The sequence below is a fragment of the Podarcis pityusensis genome (genome assembly GCF_964106645.2).
Source record: "Podarcis pityusensis genome assembly, chromosome: 16".
Lineage (NCBI taxonomy): Eukaryota > Metazoa > Chordata > Lepidosauria > Squamata > Lacertidae > Podarcis > Podarcis pityusensis.
Genome location: NC_138041.1, coordinates 17,645,451 through 17,671,082, shown reverse-complemented (window position 1 = coordinate 17,671,082; position 25,632 = coordinate 17,645,451). Strand labels below are relative to the sequence as shown.

The window sequence follows — 25,632 nt, the reverse complement described above, 5'->3', positions numbered from 1 at the left end:
CACCCAGGCTCTTTCAGCCGCTTCTTCATAACCTGCACTTCTAAAATATCAGGAATGAATCCAGTGGCCAGGAATATGGCTACCACAAGATGCAGTGGCGGCCAGCAACTAAAATGGCTTTAAAGGGGGTGACAGATTCATGGAGGATAAGGCCATCAGTGACCACTAGCCTTGGTGGCTAGCGTTGTTTATCTATTTGTTTCATTTACAAATTACTTCCCTTAAAACATATCATAGTGTTTTAGACCCCCTCCCCCATTCTTCTGATGGTAAATTGTTTTAACTGATTTTAATATCCTGCTTGTGTAGTGTGGTGCCGTGGTAAGAGTGTCGGACTAAGACCTGGCAGGGACCAGGGTTCGAATCCCCACGCACTGGGGGTGACCTTGGGCCAGTCAGTGCCTCTCAGCTTAACCTTCCTCACAGGCTTGTTTTGGGGATTAAATAAGTGAGAGCTACTTTGTGCTCTTTAGAGAAAAGGGTAGGATAAAACTGCAGTTAATAATAAGAAAAGTAGTAGTAGTGGTAGTGGTGGTGGTGGTTGTAGTAGTAACCTGCCTTGGGGCCTTCTGCTGAAGACTGGGTAAAATATCTAATGCATAAAAACATTGGTAACAGAAACCATTTCAAGTCCAATGCAGATACAGACTGGGATAAAAACAACCTTCATTTAAAAGGCTTGTTGAAAAAAAGTGGGGAAAGAAAGGTCTACAACAGGCACTGGAAAGACAATGCAGGCTGCTCCTGTAATGACATGGTGTGCCTCTCAACCCCCGTTGCTAGGATACGTGAGTGGGGAGAGTAGCTGTTCATGTCCTGCTTTCTGGCTTCCCAGTGGAGCATCTGGTTGGCCACAGTGAGAACAAGATGCTGGACTAGATGGGCCCCCTTCTCCTCACAGAGCTAAAATCCCCAAAGTTCTTTAGGAAGAGGGATTGATTGTTAAAAGACTCTAGGAATTGTAGCCCTTAACAAATTGCAATTCCCAGGATTCTTTGGGGGAAGCCATGACTATTTAAACTGGCACCATAGCGTTTTAAATATATGGTGTGAATGTGGCCCCCCCACCCTGCCTAGGATGGAATCTGTGCCTACTTAAACCCTACAATTTCCTTACCTTGGAGGTCCACCTTCCAGAATCAGAGCTCAGTTGATTATATATTTATTCAAGGTGGCTTTTGAGTGGCAATACAATTGCCCTAATTGGGTTTTTGTGCTTCTTAGCTCACCCTCTGTCCTTGGGGTGCAACAGGCTATAAACCAGGAGATACAATAACACAAATGCTGTGTCTTTATGAACATGACATTTAGGCAATTTCTAATCTGCTTCCCACTGGCCAGGGTCACTTGGCCTCCTTCAACTCCCTTGTTTGTTAACTGCACCATGAGGACTTGTAACTTGCATACTTAAAGCAAGGATAAAAGCGACTACCCCAAAGCAAGCAGATTTGGGGTTTTCAGGGGTGACCTGGAAATCCGGAAGGCTTTTTTAAAAACCCAATTTCTTCTTAGCACCAAAACTCTGTACCCTGCCTTGACAGTGTTCTGTACCATGCTTGTTGAAGTGGGGTAGAGGACTGTTAACAACAACAACAACAACAACAACAACATGGAACGAGGTACCTGCTGTTCCATTGCTAGCAGAGGGATTGTTCTGGCAGGCAGCAAATTTGCTGCGGCAAATACTTTCCTACCCTTCAGGGAACCACCCTCAAGGTTGTGAGGTCTTAAAATTAACCCATGTGACAGATGGCCTAGTTCGATTTCCAGCTCCCCAGCAGGTCTGTTCTCTTGGCAAAGGCCCCTTGATGCAGACTGAGGTTGTTTTAATAAACACCTGAGAGCGAGCTGTGAATCCCATTTCAAGAAATTAAAACACCAGCCCTCCTTCCCCTCGACTCCACTGTTGACAAAGCCCAAGGGCAGGAGTGAGTGGTTAGAGAGAAGGCCACATTCACATGTACAAAGGCAAGCTCTAGTGTTAAGGACTTCTGTCAAGCTGCTTTGGGAGGGTGTTAATGAATTGTTTGTTGTTGTTCTTTATCTAGAGAGGCCTCTTCCTCACAGTTTCAACCCCCACCCCACAAGGCACTTGTGCAAGGTTAGGAACCACTTAGGCCTCATTCATATCAAACATTTAAAGCTCTATGATTTCACTTCAAACACTCATGGGTTCCCTCAAACTATTCTGGGAGCTGTAGTTTCTTAGCGGTGCTGAGAGCTGTTAGAAGGCCCCTGTTCCCCTCACAGAGCTACAATTCCCAGAGTATTTTAGCAATCGATCCCTCTTCTCAGCTCTGGGAATTGTAGCTTTGTGTGACAGAGATGAAATACAATTAAAACACCGCTATGACAGCAACATTCTATATGAAAATGCAAAGTCAATTAAAGGCTGACATTAAGTTACACGTGGCTATTCTAACAGCTTTGGGACACAGTTTCCAGGGGTTCTTCACCACGCATCAGAAGCATTTTAGTGTTGTAGACATTCATGCCTGTAAGGGGAGAAAATTCCACTCATGGGGCACTACCACAGAGAAGGCCCTGCTCCAGGTTCCCCGTGATGGGCCGCATCAGTTACTTGGGCTGGAAGCAGCCCCCACCTCTTGATTTTAAGCCCCAACCTGGCTGATGTGGAAAGAGGTGCTCTGACAAATATCAAGGCCACAAGTTATTGAGGGCTTTATAAGTTAATGTTAGCACTTTGATGTGGGCCTGGTAACATATAGGCAGCAACAATAGATTCCATAGAATATGTGTCACATAATAAAATAAATTCTTGTGACTGCATTCTGTACTAACAGCAGAATGGAAGAAGGAACTGAGCTGAAGGAATTGGAAACTGCAGCAAACTTGGCACTCTTTCAATTCCAGATTTTCATTTCAGAAATTCTCCTAGTTTAACCAAAACTCAGAGCTGAGCAAGCCTACTGAAGAATCAAGGGAAGGAGCCTAATAAATCTCCTGGGTGGAAACCTTGCCTCCTGTGCTGGTGTCTGTCTTTTTGCTGATTGTGTTCATCCTTCGTAATAATAATTAGGGGTGTTACTTGATAAATCAACGTAGCGTGATTTTTAAAATCTTAAAAAAGGTGCTCCCAAACTTATCATATAGACATTTTCCAAATTAAATTGTTTATTATTTTTACATGGACAAATCCATGAAGGGTGCCCATCTTGAACGAGGCATTGTCTTCCTGCCCTCCGTTGCCCCCTTCTCTCACATACAGGAGGGAAACTGACTTGCCTGCTGCAGCAAGTGCATGTACCATCAAAGTAAAGCCTTTTTAAAATAAAAAATGGAGCTTTCTTCATTTGCATCATGGAAGCATTTCGTCATTTGCAAATTTATTATTGAATAAATTAATTAAAACACACATGATTCTTCCATTAAGATTTCTTTCAGTTGAGTGGCAGCCCTAATAATGATCTCGTGTGGCATTCATGCAGCACTTGAGAGAGTTCAAGGCATTTTGCATGATCTAGTTCTCAGTACAACTACCCTGTGCGGTAGGGCAATGGTGTTAGGGACAAATGTAAGGTTCTGCACTTAGGAAGAAACAGATACACAAATATAGGATGGGGGACACCTGGCTTACTAGCAGTACATGTGAAAAGGATCTAGGGGTCTTGGTGGACCGCAAGCTTAACATGAGTAAATGTGTGATGCAGCAGCAAAAAAAATCTAATGCTATTCTAGGCTGCATCAACAGAAGTATAGTATCCTGATAAAGGAAACTAATAGTACCACTCTATTCTGCCTTAGTCAGACCACACTTGGAATACTGTGTCCAATTCTGGGCACCACAATTTAAGAAGGATGCTGACAAACTGGAACAGAGGAGAGCAACCAAGATGTTCAGGGGTCTGGAAACTAAGCCTTATGAGGAGCGCTTGAAGGAGCCGGGTATGTTTAGCTTGGAAAAGAGGAGACTGAGAGGAGATATGATAGCCATCTTCAAATATCTTAAGGGCTGTCATCACATGGAAGAGGAAGCATGCTTGTTTTCTCCTGCTCTGGAGGGTAGAACTCGAACCAATGGCTTCAAGTTGCAAGAAAGGAGATTCCGACTAAACATTTGGGGAAACTTTCTGACAGTAAGAGCAGTTCAGCAGTGGAACAGACTCCCCTGAGAGGTGGTGGACTATCCTTCCTCGAGGTTTTTAAACAAGAGGTTGGATGGCCATCTGCCATGGATGCTTTAGCTGAGATTCCTGCATTGCAGGGGGTTGGACTAGATGACCCTTGGAGTCCCTTCCAACTCTAAGATTCTATGCTTCTATTATTCCTGTCTGCAATATGAGTATGAGGCTAAGGGGAAGAGGGGGCTTCCGTAGTGAGTTCCAGGCAAGGGTAAGAATGGAACTGCAGGATTCCAGATTCCCTGCCTTAGTCCTGCATCCTATTCTAGCTGTCTTCTTGGTGGGGAGTTTTGGTTTTTTTACACACCCCTTTCAGTGCATTTAATTCCAAACAGGACATTATGCTGCCCATAACAAACAATGGCAGGCAAATTCAGTTGGAGTGGTTTTCCTGTTCCCTTTGAAGCAACGGGTCTTTTGAGTTTTACTTCTTAAAAGTTTGGGGGAGCCATTTTGCCTGTAACAGTAACGTCTCACTCTGAATATGACTGACTTGTTTGAAGGATACTATGGCTTAAAAACAGAGACTCTGCATGTACTGTTGTTACCCAAGAAAATACTTTAATAAAAGCATATTTAAAAACAAAACAAAAAATGGTGGGGGAAGGGGTGATTGAAGAGAAGAAGAAATTGTGAAAGCATCCCGGTTGTTCAAAGCATTTTGTTTGGTTTGGTTTTTGTAAGGCTAGCAGGAAACTTCCTATTAGCAATTATTATTAAGAAAGCTGCTGGAACTTTTTATTGGAGTGGTCATGCTTTGCAACAGAGGGAAGGCCAGCGCTAGGTGCCAAGGACAAGCTGGATGTATGTCTTTCCATGGTTATTTGAAGCAGTAAAAGTGAATGGAAAATACTTTCCAGTTCTTTGGGGGCTTTGATTGAGTCCACGTTCCACAATCCCGTCAGGAAGGAGGGGAGGCATCCTGTGTCAGAGTGCAGGGCCAAATCGATTGCCTGTTTCTCATCTCTTTCCATTGAGCTGCTGTTTGTGCAGCTAAGCTTTGCAGGAGAGAGCTGTTGAAGGAAGATCTGTTAGAGAGGCTTCTTCAGGTTAGCAGGTTAAAGTACCTGGCTTATTATTTATTTTGTTACATTTGTCTACAGCTCTTCTTCAGTCACAGAACCCAAAGTGGTATGCATGTGGTCCCCAAGCAGTCACCCATTCAGGCACTGGCCAGATACAGACCTGCTTAATTTCAGCAAGGTGCTGGACTTGCATACCTGCTGGCCTGCTTTTACTGCAGTGTCTTTAGAGCCAGAAATGTTCCCATGGGAGACATTGGATGTGGCTGGTTCTCAGTGAGTACTGAAAGCATTTTAAAGGTTTCTGGAAAACCTTATAAAGGTAAAGGGTAAAGGGACCCCTGACCATTAGGTCCAGTCCTGGCCAACTCTGGGGTTGCGGCGCTCATCTCGCTTTATTAGCTAAGGGAGCCAGCGTACAGCTTCCAGGTCATGTGGCCAGCATGACTAAGCTGCTTCTGGCGAACCAGAGCAGTGCACGGAAACGCCGTTTACCTTCCCGCCGGAGCGGTACCTATTTATCTACTTGCACTTTGACGTGCTTTCGAACTGCTAGGTTGGCAGGAGCAGGGACCGAGCAACGGGAGCTCACCCTGTTGTGGGAATTCGAACCGCCGACTTTCTGATCGGCAAGTCCTAGGCTCTGTGGTTTAACCCACAGCGCCACCCGCATCCCTGGAAAACCTCATAACAACTAGCTATTGCCACCTTGCAGTGTGTTTACACTCACACAAACCATCAGGATCTGAGGTTGGGCAGGTGTATTTATGTGCCTTCAATGTATGTGCCTTCACTGTACTCATTTATTCCACTGTAGCCCATTTTGCACAAATGTAGGACAGTGGTGCAAAACCAGCACAAACTCCACAAAGCGCCCTGAAAGCATGCATATTTTTTTTCTAGTGTACTTTACCAGTGGCACAAAATGAACCATGCAGTGGGAAGGCTGTGTGTTGTATCAAGTGCTAGTCCTACTCAGAACAGGCCGATTGAAAACAATGGACAGGGCTAACTTAGGTGTCCTCTGAGTTTAACTTTATTGGATCTAACCCTGTGCCTTAGATCTCCTGCATGTGGGTTACCCTGGGCCTGGGGTCATGATGCATCTGCCACATCTGTCAAGAGATTTAACTTCTAGAGACTTGGGGATGGCAGGGGGACAAGTTAAGGCAGAAGGACAGAGGCTTCCGGAGTCTGTGTTTTCTAAAAGCATCCACATCATCTCCACAAATCAAGATATAAGACAGTGGTGCTTATCAGCAAGAGATCCCAGAAACTCAGGGCTGTCCCTGGTCAAGAGGGGTAATTGAAGATGATGTCCTGTTCCAGTGCTGGATTTGCCCCTCCTGCAGGGGACATGAGCGGGTGGTTTTTCACTGGGCTGGGAGAGTTGGCAGAAGCCAAAGGCAAGGATGCCGAGCCTGTAATAGTCCCTAATGACATTACAGGGATTTGCAGAGGGGATTTGCCATTGCAGATCAGTCCACTGGTCCTCAGGGCCTGGCCGACCGGCTGGAGAAGCGGCTGGTACCTTGATGTGTTGGGAGGGAGACAGAAATCCTCCTTCAGTTATGCCAACCTGGACGGTCCAGTAATTCCTTCCACAGTCCTTGGTGCACACGGCTTACACCCTGGAGAAGGAGATTTGATTACCCTCTTCGTCTTAAAAGGTTAATGCCTCCAGATGAGGGTGAGGAGGCCTGACTAAATCCTATCTTAGCCCCAAACTGAGTGAAAGCCTTTTATCATTGTTCTGCCTTGCCCTCCCCTCTTCCTTTCCCTCCCACCCTTAAGAGTTGGCTGCGTTGCTGCAGATGTGAGGTTAGTGCAGCCTTTGCCAACCTGGTGGCTTCCAGATGTTTTGACAGGCTATTTTGGACTCCAATCACCAGCTAGCACAGCCCTTTTGAACCACAGATCCCGTCAGCCCTAGTCAAGACAGCCCCTGCCATTGCTTCTGCATATCTGTCGGCCCCTAACTCCACCACTACTGCAAAGACAGTGAAGAAATAAGTTGCTGGTTGGGGAAGTCTGTTCAGCAGCCTCTAACAGTGGAAGGTCTGCTTAGGGGTGGTGTTGGCATGGTAATGAGATCCCCTAAACTGGTGGCTAGGGGAGTTCAGTATCTGTTCTAAGGTTGCACTCTCAGAAGAATAGATCAGGATTTCATGACATCTGTGGCAAATGATGAGTCTATTTCAGGCCCTGCCTGGTACCAGGACTTGTGCTGGATCTGTGTGTGTTTGTTCTGGATGGAAAGATGGTGATCTAGGTAAACACTTTGCTACCTGGTGAGGTTTAGGCTTACTGAAGTTCTTAATCTCTTCTGGGGTAGGTGAGGAAGGTGTCTGTCTTTGGATGTGATGGATCTAGGAAACACCATAGAGAGGTCCAATCTGACCACAGTGATGTCTCAAATGGGATCAGGCATCCTTTTCCAATCTTGTACCCTCCTGGTGTTGTTGGACTACAACTCCCACCATTCTTGATTACTGGCCCTTCTTGACACCCAGTTGTGAAAGGTTGGATTACTACAATGTGCTCTCTGTAAAAGGTAAAGGACCCCTGGACCTGGACCGTTAAGTCCAGTCAAAGGTGACTATGGGGTGTGGTGCTCATCTTGGCATTTTTCCACAGACAGCTTTTCTGCGTCATGTGGCCAGCATGACTAAACCGCTACTGGCTCATGGAGGATCATGACGAGTGCCAGAGCGCACGGAAACACTGTTTACCTTCCCACCGCAGCAGTACCTATTTTTCTACTTGCACCGGTATGCCTTCAAACTGCTAGGTAGACAGAAGCTGGGACAGAACAATGGGAGCTCACCACCGTTATGCGGATTTGAACCACCAACCTAAGAATTGGCAAGCCAAAGAGGCTCGGTGGTTTAGACCACAGCACCACCCGTGTTTTACCTGCTTTTTGTAGGGCTGCCCCTGAAAAGTGTCTGGAAACTTTGGCTGGTCCAGAATGCAGCAGCTAAAAGTGTTCTGGGGCTAGTAATGCTTTAGAATACCAGAATGCTGAAAAAGGCAGGCCCTGCTTGCTAGTGTCCCACAGGCATCTCGTTGGTCACTATGAGGACAGGATGCTAGACTAGATGGGCCATTGGCCTTATGCTCTTAGAAGAGAAGAAGAAGAGAAGAGTTTGGATTTGATATCCCGCTTTATCACTACCCGAAGGAGTCTCAAAGCGGCTAACATTCTCCTTTCCCTTCCTCCCCCACAACAAACACTCTGTGAGGTGAGTGGGGCTGAGAGACTTCAGAGAAGTGTGACTGGCCCAAGGTCACCCAGCAGCTGCATGTGGAGGAGCGGGGAATCGAACCCGGTTCACCAGATTACGAGTCTACTGCTCTTAACCACTCTTAACCACTACACCACACTGGCTCTCTTAGTGAATGTGCAGCAAATAGCTGGTGCCACCTAACCTCCTTAGCGAACATATTTGGATGAATGCTCAATAAACATGTTGTCTAGAAGTGACCAGGGCTTAATTCCTTCTTATAATAAATTTCATAATGAAAGACAGGAAAAAAGGGCTCTCTGGGTTAGGAGTTCCACACAGCCAACTGGAGACCCCCTCTTCTTTCTCCAATCTTCAAGAGGGAGTGCGCGGTTGCTTGTGGTCTGAACAGGTTGTGTGCCAGCTGCCTTTTGACAGCTGAAGAAATGAAACTGGAGGAAGCCTGTGGTTTAATGGGGGAAGGGAGAGATGAACCCTAGGAGGGGCGGTGGGGGCTGCAGAATAGAAAAGAACCATAATTACCTCTGTGCCAAGAAACCTCGCAAACAATGGCAGCATACGGAGTTTGGAAGCCTGACAAGCTCGGTGTTTCCATAGCATCCTGGCAGTGAAGAGGCTGAGTTGTGAATCAGGAGGTCCCTACTTCAAATCTTGCCTCTGCCAGGAACTCGCATGGAGGGTGGCTTTGTTAAGCTGTTCTCCCTCAGCGCTCCCCTGCCCACAATATGGGAGACTGACACTCCCCTACTTCATGGGGTTGTTGTGAGGATTTCAGAAATTCATCACTGAATTTTTTATTTATTTTCTATTGCTTCTGACAAGGTTTTAGTCTTCTGGGTGGCCAGCCTGTAGCAATCTTGCTTCAAGGGGGTGGGGGGGAGTAGCCAGTAGTTTTCACATTCCTTTGGAGGAGTCAGTGTGCCTCTGCTGTGCTGAGTTAACATAACATCTTTTTTATTATTATTAAAATATTTATATACCTCTGTATAAAAAAAAAAAATATCACAGCAGTTTACAAAAATATAAATATGCAAAACCAAACAAATAGCAAAATAAAAGTTAAAAAAACAAGTTAAAGGCAAAAAGTAATTTAAAGGGCCATTGTGGGGGATGTACTCTTAAGCACCTGCATAAGCCCGGAGGAATAGAAAACCTTTCAGCAGGCGCTTAAAAGTTGGGATTTAAAAATTTGTTATTTTTGGAAAATTAATAAAATATTATTATAAAAAATAAAAAATAAAAGTTGGTGCCGCCGTGAATCTCTTATCGGTTGAGTGTTCCACAGCACTGGGCCAGTGAGATTAAAGGCTCTTTGCTGTCAAATGAGCGCCACCAACACAGGAAGAGCCTGGCGGATCAGGCCAATGTCTCTTCTAGTTCTCACAGTGGCTGACCAGGTGCCCGTGGGAAACCCGCAAGCAGGACCTGAGCACAAGAGCCATCTCTCCTCCTGTGGTTTCAGCAAATGGAAGCATTATTGCCTCTGATCGAGGAGGCAGAGCATAGCAATCATGGCTAGTAGCCATTGATATTCTCTTCCATAAGTTTGTCCAATCCTTTCTCAAAGCCATCCAAGTCTGTGACTATCACTGCTTCCTGTGGGAGCAAGTTCCATAATTTAACTGTGCGCTGCATGAAGAAATACGTTCCTTTATCTGTCCTGAATCCTGAGTTGCAGGGAGGGGAGTAGAGAAGTCCATTCCCTTCTGTTCTTGCAGTGATGGAGTTTTGAGATATTCCTGGTTGGGGTGTTTTTTTCAGGGTTTATCTGTGCAAATGTGTGCACATGAACCCTGCAGAAGAAGGCGGGAATGAACTGAAAGAAAAGAAGGTTGTGTTGAAAAGTTCCTAAGTGGTGCTCAGGGCAAATATGAGGAAGGGAGAACAAAATTGATTTTTTTTTAAAAAATTAAATTTATTCAAATAAACAGCACAGTACCACATGTGTATGAAATATTGATAGAAATACATAGATGTATAAATTGCATGAATAAATACACCATCATTAAATATTGATAGAAATGAAAAGCTGTTGGGTTGTATCCAGCTCAGACAGACTCAGAGGTGACCTATTGAAATCAATGGACTTGAGTTATTCATGATTGACTTAAGTCCATTTGATGTCAACAGACCTGCTCTGAACACTCCCCATTATTTACAACAAGGATAAACTTTTCTATTGAGCAGTATCTAAATTATTTCTAAAATATCAAAGGGTTTTGTGGCACCGTTAAAAAAAGGCTAGAAAATTTTATTGTGGCCAAAGCCAGCCTTCACCAACTTGGCACCCTCCAGATATTTTGGACTACAACTCCCATCATCTGGGGCTGGAAGGGACTTGTAGTCCAAAATATCTGGAGGGCACCAGGTTGGCTAAGGCTGGCATAAGGTGTTGTAGATTAGAGTGGACCAGTGCCTTAATAAAATCTTACATATGGTGCAATGTCCTTTGCATCAACAAACCAAACAGTACGCTGCCTCTTTAGAATGTATAGAAATCTGGGTGTAGTCTTCAGAACAACAATAAATGGAAGTCAGTCATTCTTAACCTTTTTGTTTGTTTTTGTCTTCAGTCTCTCAGCTGTATAAATGCTGTTTCCCCCATCTTAGCCAACTACTCTCAGTTTAAGTAGGGCTGGAGAGAGACCCGTCTACTTCTGAGCCACCAAAATAGTTTAACAGGCAATCTCTCATCACAGGGAGCTCTGGGCATTGTGGCTGTGAGAGGGGAATAAGGCGTCTCAGCTCCTTTGACAAACCACAACCCCCAGGATTCCTTGGGGGAAGTCATGACTGTTTAAAATGGTATGATACTGCTTTAAATGTGTAGTGCAGATGGGGCCTAACTCAGCAGCTGCTTTGTACGAAAGGGTTGGCTGGGCCCCCATGAGTGAATGAGAACACTACCATTTTGCCTTAAGGAGAATGCTGCCAAGGCATGTGCAGATCTACAGATAGCAACTCGGATTGATCATGGAGAGAAACCAGAACACAGGGCCTGTTGGAGCCTATGGAGAAGTTAGCCGATTTTGCATGCAGATAAGACACTGAGCAATGGAGGATCGCCATCTCTCGTTTTTAAAATATTTCTCTCATGCTGGTCTAAGTACTTCTCCAAAAGGAGATGTGAGTTTTCATTTTTTAGCAAAAGGTCTTCAGAGCAATGCAGAGTATGTCCAGCTCCTCTCTGTTGGAAGGGGTGAGGGACAAACTGACGGAGAGAGTCCCTCTGAGCATGTATAAAGTGCTCCTTCTACAGGGCTGACCTTACCATTAGGCAGTGAGGTGCTTTTTTTGTGAGGAGGGGGTAGAATAATTTTTATTTCATTTTATATCGTATATAAAATAGAGAGAGCAGTTACAACAGCAGGTGAAAATTAAAAGATGAAAAAAAACTATAAAATAGTCACATAGAATACGCACATGGGTTAAAAATAACAAAGTCCAAGTAAAGAATATCAGCGTTATCTGATCATCAAGTTTAGTTCCAGATTTGCCAGGCTTGTGACGAGGGTTGCATTGAAAATGATGGCTCCATTGTATATATGACAGTGAGGCCATGAAAGGGCAGCAAATTGTTGTTTATGTAATTTATTGCATTTTTACTCCTGGGGAGAGGCACTTGTGTGATTTTCTGCCCCGAGTGCCAAGATATATTGGCCAGCCTTGACTTGGCAGGGTCGGGGAGACGGTACACAGGGGATATTTGGTTGGGGGCACCAAATGTCTTCCTCAAGTCCTGCCCATGTCTGAAGGAGCAGCAACTGTTAGCCAAGATAAATGAATAGTACTTCCATGTACATTGGTACCTCAGGCTAAGTACTTAATTCGTTCCGGAGGTCTGTACTTAATCTGAAATTGTACTTAACCTGAAGCACCACTTTAGCTCATGGGGCCTCCTGCTGCTGCCGTACCGCCAGAGCACGATTTCTGTTCTCATCCTGAAGCAAAGTACTTAACCTGAAGCATTATTTCTGGGTTAGCAGAGTCTGTAACCTGAAGTGTATGTAACCTGAGGTACCACTGTACTGAAGAAGTATATCCTGAAAACCAGGCATGGAGGTAAGCAGAGAAACGGCATTCAGAGGTGCTGCCTGGACTAGATACAACCTCACCAAGGACTGAACAGATTTTAGGCCAGGGAGGTCTCTCTCCATGGCAGTTTGCTACCTTTAAGTGGAACACCCAGATTTAGGACCAGTGTACCTCAAGATGTCAGGGACAAACACAAGGGATTCTCACTTCCCTGTCCTCCTGGAAGTACCTGTGTGGAGTGGGTTGCTAGAAAAGATGGACCTGACCCAACATAACTCTGGGCCTTGTACAGAGACAGGCCATTGGCCCATTTAGCTCAGTATTGTTTACACTGACTGGCAGTGTCTCTCCAGGGTTTCAGACAGAGACTGTTTCCCAGCCTCACTTGGACATACCAAGGATTGAACCTGGGACCTGGTGCATGCAAAGCACATGCTCTAATACAGTAGTACCTCAGGTTAAGAACTTAATTCGTTCCAGAGGTCCGTTCTTAACCTGAAACTGTTCTTAACCTGAAGCACCACTTTAGCTAATGGGGCCTCCTGCTGCTGCTGCGCCGCCGGAGCACGATTTCTGTTCTCATCCTGAAGCAAAGTTCTTAACCCGAGGTAGTATTTCTGGGTTAGCGAAGTCTGTAACCTGAAGCGTTTGTAACCTGAAGCATATGTAACCTGAGGTCCCACTGTACTGAGATACAACTCTTCTCCAGAGGCTGCTCTTATTAAGGGTTCAATGTTTTGCACTAACCAAACTCCTAAAGAGAGGATTGCCCAAACAGTTAATTTTTATTTTCGATTCTTTTTTGCAAGTAACTGCTAGGAAAGATGGGCTGGTAACATTCCAGCAGTTTGGCGTCTCTGGAGGGGGCAGCTTATAGATGGACAGGAAAGGTCCAGAAGGGAGAGACAGGAAAAGGCAGGCAAGAGAGATTTGATGTGCAGCATTAACTAGTCTGCAGCAAAGCCTTCCAGATGTTTTGGGCTACAACTCCCATTGCCCGCAGCTTAAAGGGAGTTGTTGTCCAAAACATCTGGAGGGGCATTAGGTTATATAAGAGCACAAGAAGAGCCAGCTGGGTCAGGCCAATGACCTATCTAGTCCAGCACCCTGTTCTCATGGTGGCCACCTAGATGATGCCCGCGGGAGACCCCAAGCAGGACCCCAGCACAACAGCCCTATCCTATCCCATGTGTTTCCCAGCAACTGGTATTCAGAAGTATTGCTGCCTCCTGCTGTGGAGGCAGAGCATAGCCCTTGTGGCTGGTAGCTACTGACAGGCTCCATGAGTCAGGCTTTTCTGATGTCGGATGAGATAAGCAAGAGAGAGATAAGCAAGGCTGGTGAAGTAGTGAGTGCCACTCTGGTGCCCTTTGGACTGAGAAGCACCTCACCTCCACCCCCTGGTTCTCTGTGGAACCACTTGGCAACTACAGTGGAACCACTTTATCCCCCTCTCTTGCCAGGGAGCCAGATGGGCAAATAGCAAGAGGCCGCTCGGCTTAACGGGCAAGCTACAGTCTGCAGCCGAAACCTCCTTCATAACGCCGCCTGCCTAAGCAGCCTTGCCTGTCTGTCGGCACAGGCTGGCGAAAGAGGAGGAGGAGGTCAGAGCTGGCCGCTGACCCCTGCCTTGATTCTGAAATGAAGTGATTCGCTTGACGCGGAGCAGGCCAGAGACCCTGGCAACGTGACTGCTGCTGGCTCTGAGGCAGCGAGCCCAGAAGACAAAGTATGGGGCGGCTTAGCCACCTCACGTGGCGGGGAACAGCTGTGTCGTGTGCCATCTTTGCGCTCTGAAGGGGTGAGGCGATTAGAGCCCAATCTTGTTAGGAGAGAGAGGGAGGGAGGGAGGTGGGGCCTGGGCTGCTTCTGGCAGAATGCAGAAAGAGAGGCATTCGCAGACCTGGGCCCTGCTTTCCTAGCTTGCCCCCTCCCTTGCAAAAACAAGCAAAAACAAAAACCAGCCTGTTATTTTTGCCTGTGGGATTGTGGTGAACCTCCTAAGGGCTTGGCCTCTTTTGAAAGCTGCTTCATGCTCCAGCTTTAATAGCATCTCTGAAAAACAATGTACACCACCTTGAGCTCCTTGGAGAAAATGGGGTATCCAGTGTTAGAAACTCAGATATTTAAGCTAGGCGACAAATGGCTCCTTAAACCAGGGTTACCGTCAGCAAAACGGGATGCCATTTTTGCATCAGACAGCTTGAAAGTCACATTTTTCAATACGACTTTTGACTTCCTGAAATTCATTCTGATTGTGCAGATCAAATGTAACAGGATGTGTTCTACAGGATGTGTTGCTAGTATGTGAAAACAGGCAAGACCCAAGGATCCCCAGGCATGCACCTCCGTATGGCAGAGACGTCAGGCACTGTCTTGGCACCCGGGTGTCTTCTCTAGGTCGCAAGCAGCCGATAGCCAGGTGCAAAATGTGCCAGGCGAATTTCAAACGCTGGGTATACCTGTAATAAATAAAATAAGAGGATCCAGGCTGGTGGACCAGACAAAAGACCCATCTAGCCCAGCATCTGGTTCTTGCAAAGGTCAACCAAGGTGTCCTAGTAGGAAGCCACTAAGCAGGACAGGGGTGCAACTGTGCTGTCCTCAGCTGCAGGCCCCAGCTGCTCGTGTTCAGAAGCAGACCACCTGCAATAATGGAGAACATAGCCATTGTGACTAGTAGCCATTACTAGCCTTATCCTCCATTAATTTCCTCTGGGAAGCACTCCAGGTTGGTGGTTGTTGCTGCCTCTTGTGGCAGTGAATCCCAGGGCTTAACTACAGGCTCCATGAAGGACTTCTGTTGTCTGTCCAGAATATTTGGATACACAGCCACTTTAGAGCACTACACTGGATTCTAGTACTATGCGAGAGTGAGGAAACCTTTTCCTCCATGTCTAATTTTATACACCTCTGCTATAACCCCCCTTCAACCCACTTTTTTTTTTCTGTAGCAGGGTTTCGTTTTGTTTTTTAAAAATATTTTCCCCCATTGTATAATGTATATAAAAGAGAGAGAACAGTAGCAACAATAGATGAAAATTAAACGACGAAAAACAAAACTTTAAAATAGGCACTTAAAAAATAAGTACAGTTACAGATGGTTTAAAGTAACAACAAAAAATCTAAGTCATAGAAGAAAGAAGCAAGAATAAATGTCTTCACAAAAAGAAAGAGCATTTGATTATCAAGTACAGATTTGCTAGACTTGTGACAAGGGTTCTCCCGCTTTATACGCAGTAAAGGAATGCCAAATCATATTAAAAGTTTCTGGAGGTTCTCATCCTTGTCAAAATCTCAAATTATTTGCCATTTTTTCCATTATAGCTGTATTCCAGAGTGAGTGGTACCGAAAAGTTCAGTGTAAGATTTTTTGGCTGTTTCCCACTGAGTTGCAATTACTATTTGAGCTGCCACGGTCATATACAAGACCAATTCTTTGGACAAGCAGGGAATTAATTCCTTGGACCTTTAGGTTGTTTTCTCTGCTTCTCTCTTTGCTTCTCCTCTCCCTTCGCCCCACCTTGACACACAGGCAGAGAGCCTGGTAAGGAGTGAATCCTCTGAGGCGTCTCAGGTTTCAGCTTGCCTGCCCTCTGCAGTGGCGTGTTCAGGGGCATCCTGTCATGGATCAAGTGGCTTCATCAGGAGAGAAGGGCAGCCAAGCCTGTCTCCATTTGTCAGGAGCCAAAGCGGGAGGCAGGATCCGTCCAGTTGAGAACGGGTGGGGAGGTGACATTGCCAAAGGACAGCGCTGGGAAGGGTGGCCCCCCTCTGCATGTGATGGGCAATAAGGGAAAATTCACAGGCAGGGTTAGAGAAGCGTCTGGGACGGAGCTTTAATCTGACTGTTTAACCCAGGGGCCAGCAAACTATTTCAGCAGGGGGCCGGTCCACTGTCCCTCAGACCTTGTGGGGGGGCGGACTATATTTTTTGGGGGGAAATGAACATATTCCTATGCCCCACAAATAACCCAGAAATGCATTTTAAATAAAAGGAGACTCACGTAAAAACACGCTGATTCCTGGACCATCCACAGGCCGGATTTAGAAGGTGATTGGGCCGGATCCAGCGCCCAGGCCTTAGTTTGCCTACTCGTGGTTTAACCACTTTCAGGAGGAGTGGGAGGCTCTGGGTGGGTCTTACAAGGGATTCACCAGGACTGCGTCTTGCCAGTTCCTCCCAGAATGCTTCTGGACATGGGATCAGGTGACTCAAGACAACCAGTCTTATTCTGCTGCTTGGATGAACAAATATTGTCAATTTCAGTTTCTCTCATTTTTCCATTTCCAAAATCAACTTCCTTTTTTTTTTTAAGGCCTCAGCATTTTTGTGTGCATTTCACCTAATATACACATTTGTGCATGCAATTTTGCCTAAAATGCACATTTTATGCAAGTAATTCCCACTGTTATATTGTCTCTCAGTCTAACCTACCGCACGTTGTTGTTGTTGTTGTTGTGAATATAAGAAGAGCCTGCTGTGTGTCCACCTCAAAGGTCCTGCAGGTGCAAAGAGCATTAGAGGTGGTTTGTCTATAACTGTCACAGTACTGCCACAAGCACAAATAATCAAGAATGCACAATTAAAAGAATTTGGGAGACAGGGGTGCCCAGTGTTTTCAGTCATTGTATTGGGTAAAGTTATTGAAACTAAGCTGTATGGACTGTTCCACTTTGACCTGCAAGCTGGGGATTAGACATGTCTCTTCTCCCGCCCTCGCCCCCAAAGAAACCCTCAAACCAAAACCTCCTCTGCATGGTGCAAGCTAGCATATATGGGGAAAGTGTTCATCTGAGCCTTCTTCTTTGATAGTCCATGTTAGTTGTTCCCAAACCTTTTGGAGCCTCCTCCTCCTAGGTTCCATAAACACATCCCCAGTGCCCCCACCTTACCCTATTAAAAACATTATCCAGTATAACGGCTTGCATGGTCCCCTAAGGAAGATAACACTGCAATAAAATTCAAAACAGTAACAATGCATTGCACATTTATTCAAAATCCAATTAAAACTATTTAGTTTAATTAATTCAACACAATTGACAAACTTGAGCCAGTGATACCAGCTCTTTAAAGTCTCTTAGCACCCCCTTAGGGAATCCCGGCCCATCTCCCCTCCCCCACCCCATGGTACTGCCCAGTTTGGAAGACTCTGGTCTTTGTGAGAAGAGGAGCCTGTATGTCTGTGAGCATACCATCTCCGCTGCCTCCCATCCTGAAGTGGGACTGCCTGGCTTTAACACTTGATTTGCTGCTAGTTTGGTTTCAGCCTCTGCAATGTGGAGCAGGAGACTGGCCCACCTGCTTTCTCTGGTTGCTCGTGCGTGCCGTATCTTTCACTCTTCTCCTATCAACCAAATTCTTTGAGATCCTCAGCAGGCAGATGCTACGAAAACACACAGGCTGTTCTCACTATTGGAAGCCACGTAGCCCGGAATCAAAGGGAAAATAAATTTCACCCGAGTCCCCAGCTGAGCTTCCATCTGTCTCCTCCTCAGCACTACAGAATCTCTCCCCTCCTCTCTTCCTCCCCTTCCCCCACTCTGCAGACTCCATTGCCTTGGAGTTCACAGAAGTACCAGGGCCTCTCTTTTACACTCCAAAAGCAGCATCTACATGCAGCAGACAGCTGGGCCCATAGGACTGGAAGAAATGTCATGCATACTGTCTTTTGAGGGTGGGTGCTTGGGTGTCAGGACTCAAGCAGCCCTGGCTGCCCCAATGAATCCCAAATTCATCCCTGCAGCAAGTTATGGTGCTGGTTTTCCACAGGCATCTGTTTGACCACTGTGAAGAATAGGAGGCTGGATAAGATGGGCCATCAACCTGATCCAGCAAGCTCTTCTTACGTTCCATACATTCAGGATGTGAATGCAGCAAGGCTGCTTGAGCGGGAGTCACGAGGAGTGAAGCGAGGCTGTGCTCTGGCTCCCACTCTTTTTAACTTTAATATTGATGATTTGGCACCATATTTAGCCAATGCAATCTCCCCTTCTCCAGTAATTAGGAACAGAAATATTTCAACCTTTATATATGCAGATGATTTAGTGCTTCTCTTTCTTTCCTGATTGGGCCTCAAAAATCTCTTAGAAGTGTTCAGCACATACTGTAAACAGGAAAGCCTATCTATATATTACTCTAAGATTGTGAATTTTGGCAGACCCAGTCCTAGGTGTATATGGTGCTTGGATCATCAGGCTATTGAACAAACTCACTCATTTACCGGTAGATACTTGGGTGTACTTTTTAATGCAGAGCTTGCCAAACTTTCCTGTTGGTGACACACTTTTAAACATGCATCATTTTGCAACACAGTAATTCAATTTTACTAGCAAACTGGTGGTTAAACTAACCCCTTTCCAGCTGCCGGAGGAGCACAGGGAGCATTCTCATGACACACCTACACACCTCAGCCGACACACTAATGTGTCGCAACACACAGTTCGGAGGCAGTCAGAGTCAAAGCATAGAAAACCATAGGGGCATTGATGAAGTTCTGTTACAGTAGGGGAGGGCAGCAGGTTGAACCTGCCCTAAAAATATTTGGTAGCAGAGTGTTTTTCCAGATGCTAGTATATGTTGTTGAAATCTGGGGCTCTGATTCAAATCCCATTCAAATTTTAGAAACCGCAGAATACTTTTTTTCAGAAGCTATCCTCTCAACCATCAAGAATTTCAGTAGCTCTTCTTTGTACAGAATCCAGGTGGCCAACAACTGAGACAAGAGTGGGCTCTGCTCAGTTAAAGTATACAGTATTTTAAAAATTGCTATGATGCCTATTGAGCATTTTCCTGCTCTGTGCTATATGGAATTGGATGAAAACCAACTCTGGAAAGCAGCTTGTCAAGATGTTTTAGCCTATTATTATTTTCCAGAAATGAGTTCTGCTTTGACCTTGAGTAAGTGTCAACTAAGGGATTGGCTCTTCTGTATAGAATCCAGAAAGGACCTGCAACTAATTAAAAACACCAGATTTCCCCCTTTGAATCCACTCTTGAGAACAGAGTATTTTAGAGCTAGTTATCTGACCTAACTCTCACCAGCTTCCTTAAGAAACGCCTTTATTGAGCTGCGTTTCCAGGTGACGGTTTGGTTTCTTTTGAGTGACAAGAATAGTTTTGTAACACAGAGTGGCCCTCCATGCACTGGCTGCAAATATCAATCAATCAATCAATCAATCAATCAATCAGGAAAGATGAGTTAGATAAAATCACTATAAATTTTTGTGGTGATTTGGAGGTTTAATTTGAAATCGAGCTAGATACGAGTTTGTTGGTGTCTCTGGTAACCTCTTACATCATGGAAGTTGGCTCATATTATGGATGTATTTTTTATTGGTATTGTTGCTGGTTTGTCGTGCAAGGCTTTTGGCTAGAACGATAAACTTTGATTGGTTGATACTTGAGCGGGGTTTGAAGATGGTTGGGGGGGGGCATTTGCAACCCAGATTTTTACCCTCAAGGTGTCTGTGTAGGCCTTAACATTAAAGGTAAAGGGACCCTTGACCATTAGGTCCAGTTGTGGCCGACTCTGGGGTTGCGGCGCTCATCTCGCTTTATTGGCCAAGGGAGCCGGCGTACAGCTTCTGGGTCATGTGGCCAGCATGACTAAGCCACTTCTGGTGAACCAGAGCAGCGCACGGAAACACCGTTTACCTTCCCGCCAGAGCGGTACCTATTTATCTACTTGCACTTTGATGTGCTTTCGACTGCTAGGTTGGCAGGAGCAGGGACCGAGCAACGGGAGCTCACCCCATCACGGGGATTTGAACCGCCGACCTTCTGATCGGCAAGTCCTAGGCTCTGTGGTTTAACCCACAGCGCCACCCGCGTCCCTTCAGGCCTTAACATTGCATTACCTTAAAAACACACACACACAAAGATTTTGGCACAGGAGCAAGCCCCCAGTGTTCATGGCTGTGTATGAGTAATGCTCCTGCTGATTAATATGTTTGTGTGTTGCCTCTGGATTGGCTTTCCCCAACCTGGTGAGCTTCAGATGCCTTGCACTACCACTCCCAGACAGACAGCTGTATGATGGTACAGATGTTGATAGCATGATTCTGCTGGCTGGGGCTAATGTGAGTGCTGATCCAAAATGTCTTAAGGGCAGCAGTTTGGGGGAGGCTTTTCTAGAGACTAAAGTTGCCACCTCTTTTTTTGTAGTTCTGTTTTCAACAGCTGCATACCAGGCAGGGATTCAACTGGCATAGATTTCCCAGGCTTGAAAAGCTCAGTGGTGGGTAAATCTTCATATGTCCTTCTGACTATCAGGGCAGCTGCTCCAAAGCATTATGGCCCCTCAGAGAAAGGCAGTGTGGCAACGTAGGGGACACCCTCAGGGGCTAGTGTCCTTTGGAACTCCCTGCCTATTGACACCAGACAGGTGTCTCCACTGTACTCTTTTTGGCACCTGCTAAAAACATGTAGCCCACCCAAATATGTGGAATGTTGACAGCTGTTTAAATCTGGTTTTAATTATTTTTCAGAATAGCTATTTTAAAAATAATTTTACTAGTTTATTCTTTTTGTAAACCACATTGAGTGTCCCGTCCCCCCTATAATCAGGCAGTATATAGATTTTTTGAAATTAAATAAGTCGTGTCCCAGTTACAGGAAATGTAAGTGTTCTTTAAAGAACTCCCCAATGAGGGCAGGGTTGCAAGTACAGCAAAGTCTGAACAAACCAACATCTAAAGTTGAAAATCAGTCTAGGTCCAAGCAGGGAGTTAAGGTTAAGTACAGCCTAGCAAGACGGAGGAATTAGAATTGGGAACTAGGCGCCAGAGAACAAGAAGCCAGAGAGACCTGTGTTGCTTCCAGCATCTGGACGCCTCAGGGGGGAGGCCTTATTTACTCTGGCATCCTAACCCAGATCCTTACCACAGTTGCTGACAATGAAGGAGTATTAGGGATTGGTTGCTTGTGGACGGCCCCTTGCTTGCGAGTAGACCAACAGCTTGGGTCTTTATTTTATTTATTATTGCATTGATATCTAACCTTTTCTCCATAGAGCTCAAGGCGGCGTACAAACTTAGCCCCCTCACCATTTTATCCTCAGAACAACCCCTCAGGTAGGCTAGGTTGAGAGGCAGTGACTGGCCCAAAGCCACCCAGTGAGCTTCATGACTGAGTGGGGATTTGAGTGCTGGACTCCTAGTACTAGTCCAGCAATCTACCCATGACTCTATCCATACTGGCATACAGTGTCATGGCTCTTTGGCCTGGACCCGAAATTTTTGGTGCTCTCAAGGACTGGAAGACAGGCAGGCCATTCCACCTCCCCCTGCTGATCACTTCCTGCTGGCGCTCGTCCACAATCACCTTGCCTTCCAGGTCCCATATCCCATGGTACCACCCTCAGCATTGGATTCAGGATCATTGGTCAGTGGGATATCTGGGTCGTCTCCTTTGGACTCCCTGCCTGGGACCAAGTCACGTGGGACAGTCCTTTTCATTGTTCCAGCAGCAGTAAAATGAAACAAAACAAGGGAGCCTTGATGGGGCTTCCCAAATGCAATTTCTAGGCTTTATTGAAGGGAGATTCATTTGCATAAAGCTTTAGCACTGTACTTTAGTCAAACACCTTTGAAATAATCCTGTTACGACTACATGTACAGTATGTGCATTGATAAAGATCACACTGAAACAATTTTGATGCAGCCGGCCTACCACATATAAAAAGATTGCTTCCCCCGCCCTTTTCGTAGTGTTCTTCAGTGCGTTGTTAATGTGGAGATGAAAAGACTTGAAAGAATTCAAAGCTGCAGCAAGCTGCCCACGCACCACACCTCAAGAAATAAAGGTATAAAATATAGGTATGAAACAGAGAATTCCTAATGCATCAGTTCCGCTTCCGAATCACCTAGGGTGTAAGTGGGGATATTGCGTACGTCTTCCTGATTATAATGCTAGTGTTTTCTAATGTTAGTTTTGCACAGTTGTACCTGCTGTTTGATGGAACTGTGGCTGTTTGACCTATAATATACCAGCATGTCACGCTAAATTTCATTCACACCATTGGGTGTGAAGTGACACAAGAACCAACATCGGTGGACAATGTCACTGCTCCCCCACCCCTTCCGCACATGCCTGATTCTGTTCCCCCATGAAAACAACACAACATAAATATATATGCTGGTGTACTTCACTCCTTCTATTTTCTAGGTCAGGGGGACTACAAATGGACATTTTCTAGAATCACATGACACTGAAATGAGCACTAAACATGAACTATATTATGGAAGCGGCTTTTACACTGTGGGAAAGCTCAAATATAATCTGGAAATTACCAGATAAGGAAATGTCAGGGAACTGGAATAAACTGTTGTGTGTATGTTGTGTGCCAGTGTGGTGTAGTAGAGTGTTGGGCTAGGATCTGGAAGACAAGGATTCAAATCCCAACTCAGCCATGAAGCTCACCCAAGGGTGACCTTGGGCCAGTCACTGCCTCTCAGCCTCACCTACCTCACAGGGTGGTTGTGGGGATTAAATAAGGAGTGGAGAGCCATGTACTCCACCTTGACCTCCTTGGAGATGGGGGGATATAAATGCAAATAATAGTAATAATACATAAAGTCAGCCATGGGTTTGTTTTTGACTCCAAAACCAGAAATTTGGCTGAGAGAAATTATGGAAGTATCTCTATGGCTACCCCCACCCCAAATAATTTGTGATATCTGCCATTCAGTTATGTTGAGCTATCTGTTGCTATCTCCCGATTTGACCCTCCTTGCTTTCTTGACTTGCTTCCCACAGGTGACATTCACCAAGCGGAAGTTTGGGCTGATGAAGAAGGCCTATGAACTGAGCGTCCTCTGCGACTGCGAGATTGCCCTGATCATCTTCAACCACTCAAACAAGCTGTTCCAGTATGCCAGCACCGACATGGACAAGGTCCTCCTCAAATACACAGAGTATAACGAACCTCACGAGAGCCGGACCAACGCGGATATCATTGAGGTACGACATGCTGCCCGCAACCTGTGGGTTCTCAGCCTTGTTGAGCTAGCAAAGCATTTGCCAGTGCAATACCCCAGTCTGTTGGGATGGTCTGTCTTTGCTGTTGACAGCTCAGTGTTCTAGCTTTAGGTGGTTTGGTGCCTTGCAGGTGTTTTGGGCAGTTGGAATCCAAAATGGCCACTTGGGAGGACCGGTGGGAGTTGCGTTCCAAAATGACCCCGCTGGTGGGAGTTGGAGTCTAACAACATCTGGAGGGCACCAGGCTGGGGAAGGTATCTCATTAGTAAGATCTCAAAGCAGCTGGCACTACCAAGGCACAAAAGATGAAGATAATATAGGAAACTTCCAATTTACAGGGGGGTTACGTTCCGAGGCATCACACGCATCAGTGAAATTGTGTACATTTGAAACACCCTCTAAACCACTGGAAACAATTAAAAAACCCTTTAGAAAACCAGCAGCGCTTGCCAGATGCCAAACTCTGCCAAACTCCCGCCACCTCCTTACTCAAACTCAAAACTCTTCACAGGCCTCAACCATTGGTGCAAGGGCTCTTAGAATTGCACTTGCAAAGGCTCCTGGGATTGCTAGGCGCTGTTTTTGTGCCTTTTTTGCACTTTCTGGGCTCTTAGGGCCTTTTTGCCATTTTAAAAGTCACTCCTGGGTTTGGCGCAATGCGCAGATGCGCAGTCATGCATCAGTTGAGAGTTGCCTATATCACATAGCATAATGAACTATTATAGTAATAATATTGTACAGACCATGTTGTTTTATGGATAATATCTGGTTCTTATGGATATAGGAAGGGGAAAGCTGTAGTGTCTCAGACAAGTGTTGTAGGTCGAGCACTTGCTTTGTACACAAAAGATCCCAGTTCAATCCCCAGCATCTCCAGGAAGGACTGGTAGCAAAACTATACAGGGTTTTTTTTGTTCAAGAACAGCTTAGTTGCTGCAAACCCGGAAGTAGGTGTTTTGGTTTGTGAACTTTGCCTTAGAATAAGAACATGTTTCGCTTCCTATTGAGTGTGTTCCATTTGTAAATTGAGACCCCTGCTGCTATGGGAAAGCACGCCTTGGTTTAAGAATGCTTTGGTTTAAGAACGGACCTCCGGAATGGATTAAGTTCCTAAACCAAGGTACCACTGTACTTGAAACACAAGGGTCTGACTAAGGCCACATTAACACCATACAGTTTAGGCAATATACTACCAGTTTAAACAGTCATGGCTTCCCCCAATGAATTATGGGAGCTGTAGTTAAGGGAGCTGAGAGTTGTTAGCAGACCTCTATCGCCCTCATAGAGCTACAATTTCCAGAGTGGTGGAACAATCTCTCTTTCTTCATAGGGAAGTCTAAGAATTGTAGCTTTGTGAGGGGAATAGGGGCCTCCTAACAGCTCTTTAATAAATTGCAGCTCCCAGGATTCTTTGGGGGAAGCCATGACTGATTAAAGTGGTATCACAGATCTTTAAAAGTACAGTGTGAATGTGACCTAAGTATAAGGCAGCTTCCTGTGTTCCTGTGTCTGGGGCAGAAACACTTTCAGGGTAATTGCGGCAGTAGGCCAGAGGTAAAATGTGAGTCTGAAGTGAGGGCACCCTGCGGCAGAGACTGGCGGGGTCTTAGTCCTCAGCCTCCCAGGTGGCCGCCTGCCTGCCCCCTTCCTGCTGCTTCTCCCCCTCTTTTTTCTCTAACGGATTTGCAAGCACAAAAGGTTTCGTTCCTGCCTGCGCTACGTTCCAGAGAGTGGGACAGAGCTGAGATTGGAGCAGTTGCTTTGTCACCTTTCAATGAAAAACTGTGTGTGGGCAGCTCCCTTTTATGCTTGGCAAGATTTAGACAAATGAACGGTTTGGCTGGGTAATTATTGACATTACAAGTGAGCAGAAATTAAGGCACGCAAAACCTTTAGTCATTCAATTTATCTGCTTGAGACGGCATGGAATAGGACAGCGGTGGAGAGTGTGTATGTGTGGGGGGCAGGAGTAGACATTCCAGGGAGGGTCGCCTTTTGGGGGTGCAAGGAGCACATTTCTTACCAGGTTTGCGCATATTTTTGCAGTAAATACATTGTTTGTAATATATGTGTGTGCGTGTCCATTCCTATATCTATATATTGCATTAACATTGATTTGCAGCAGATGGAATATATGAAGATAAAAATAATGACTATCAATTCAAAATGCTGTTTTTTAACTGAAGTTCTTTTGTCATACTTTG

General features: G+C 45.6%; 1 protein-coding gene across 5 annotated transcripts in view; it reads left to right on the top strand.

Moving 5' to 3' along the window:
* The window catches only part of MEF2D (myocyte enhancer factor 2D), a 143,987-nt gene that overhangs the window by 83,958 nt on the left and 34,397 nt on the right, over positions 1-25,632 (top strand). For all 5 annotated transcript variants that reach the window (XM_080984260.1, XM_080984262.1, XM_080984263.1 and 2 more), the window contains one exon: positions 23,207-23,410. In XM_080984260.1, coding sequence (XP_080840386.1) covers positions 23,207-23,410 — 204 coding nt within the window. The remainder of the gene's footprint in view (positions 1-23,206; positions 23,411-25,632) is intronic.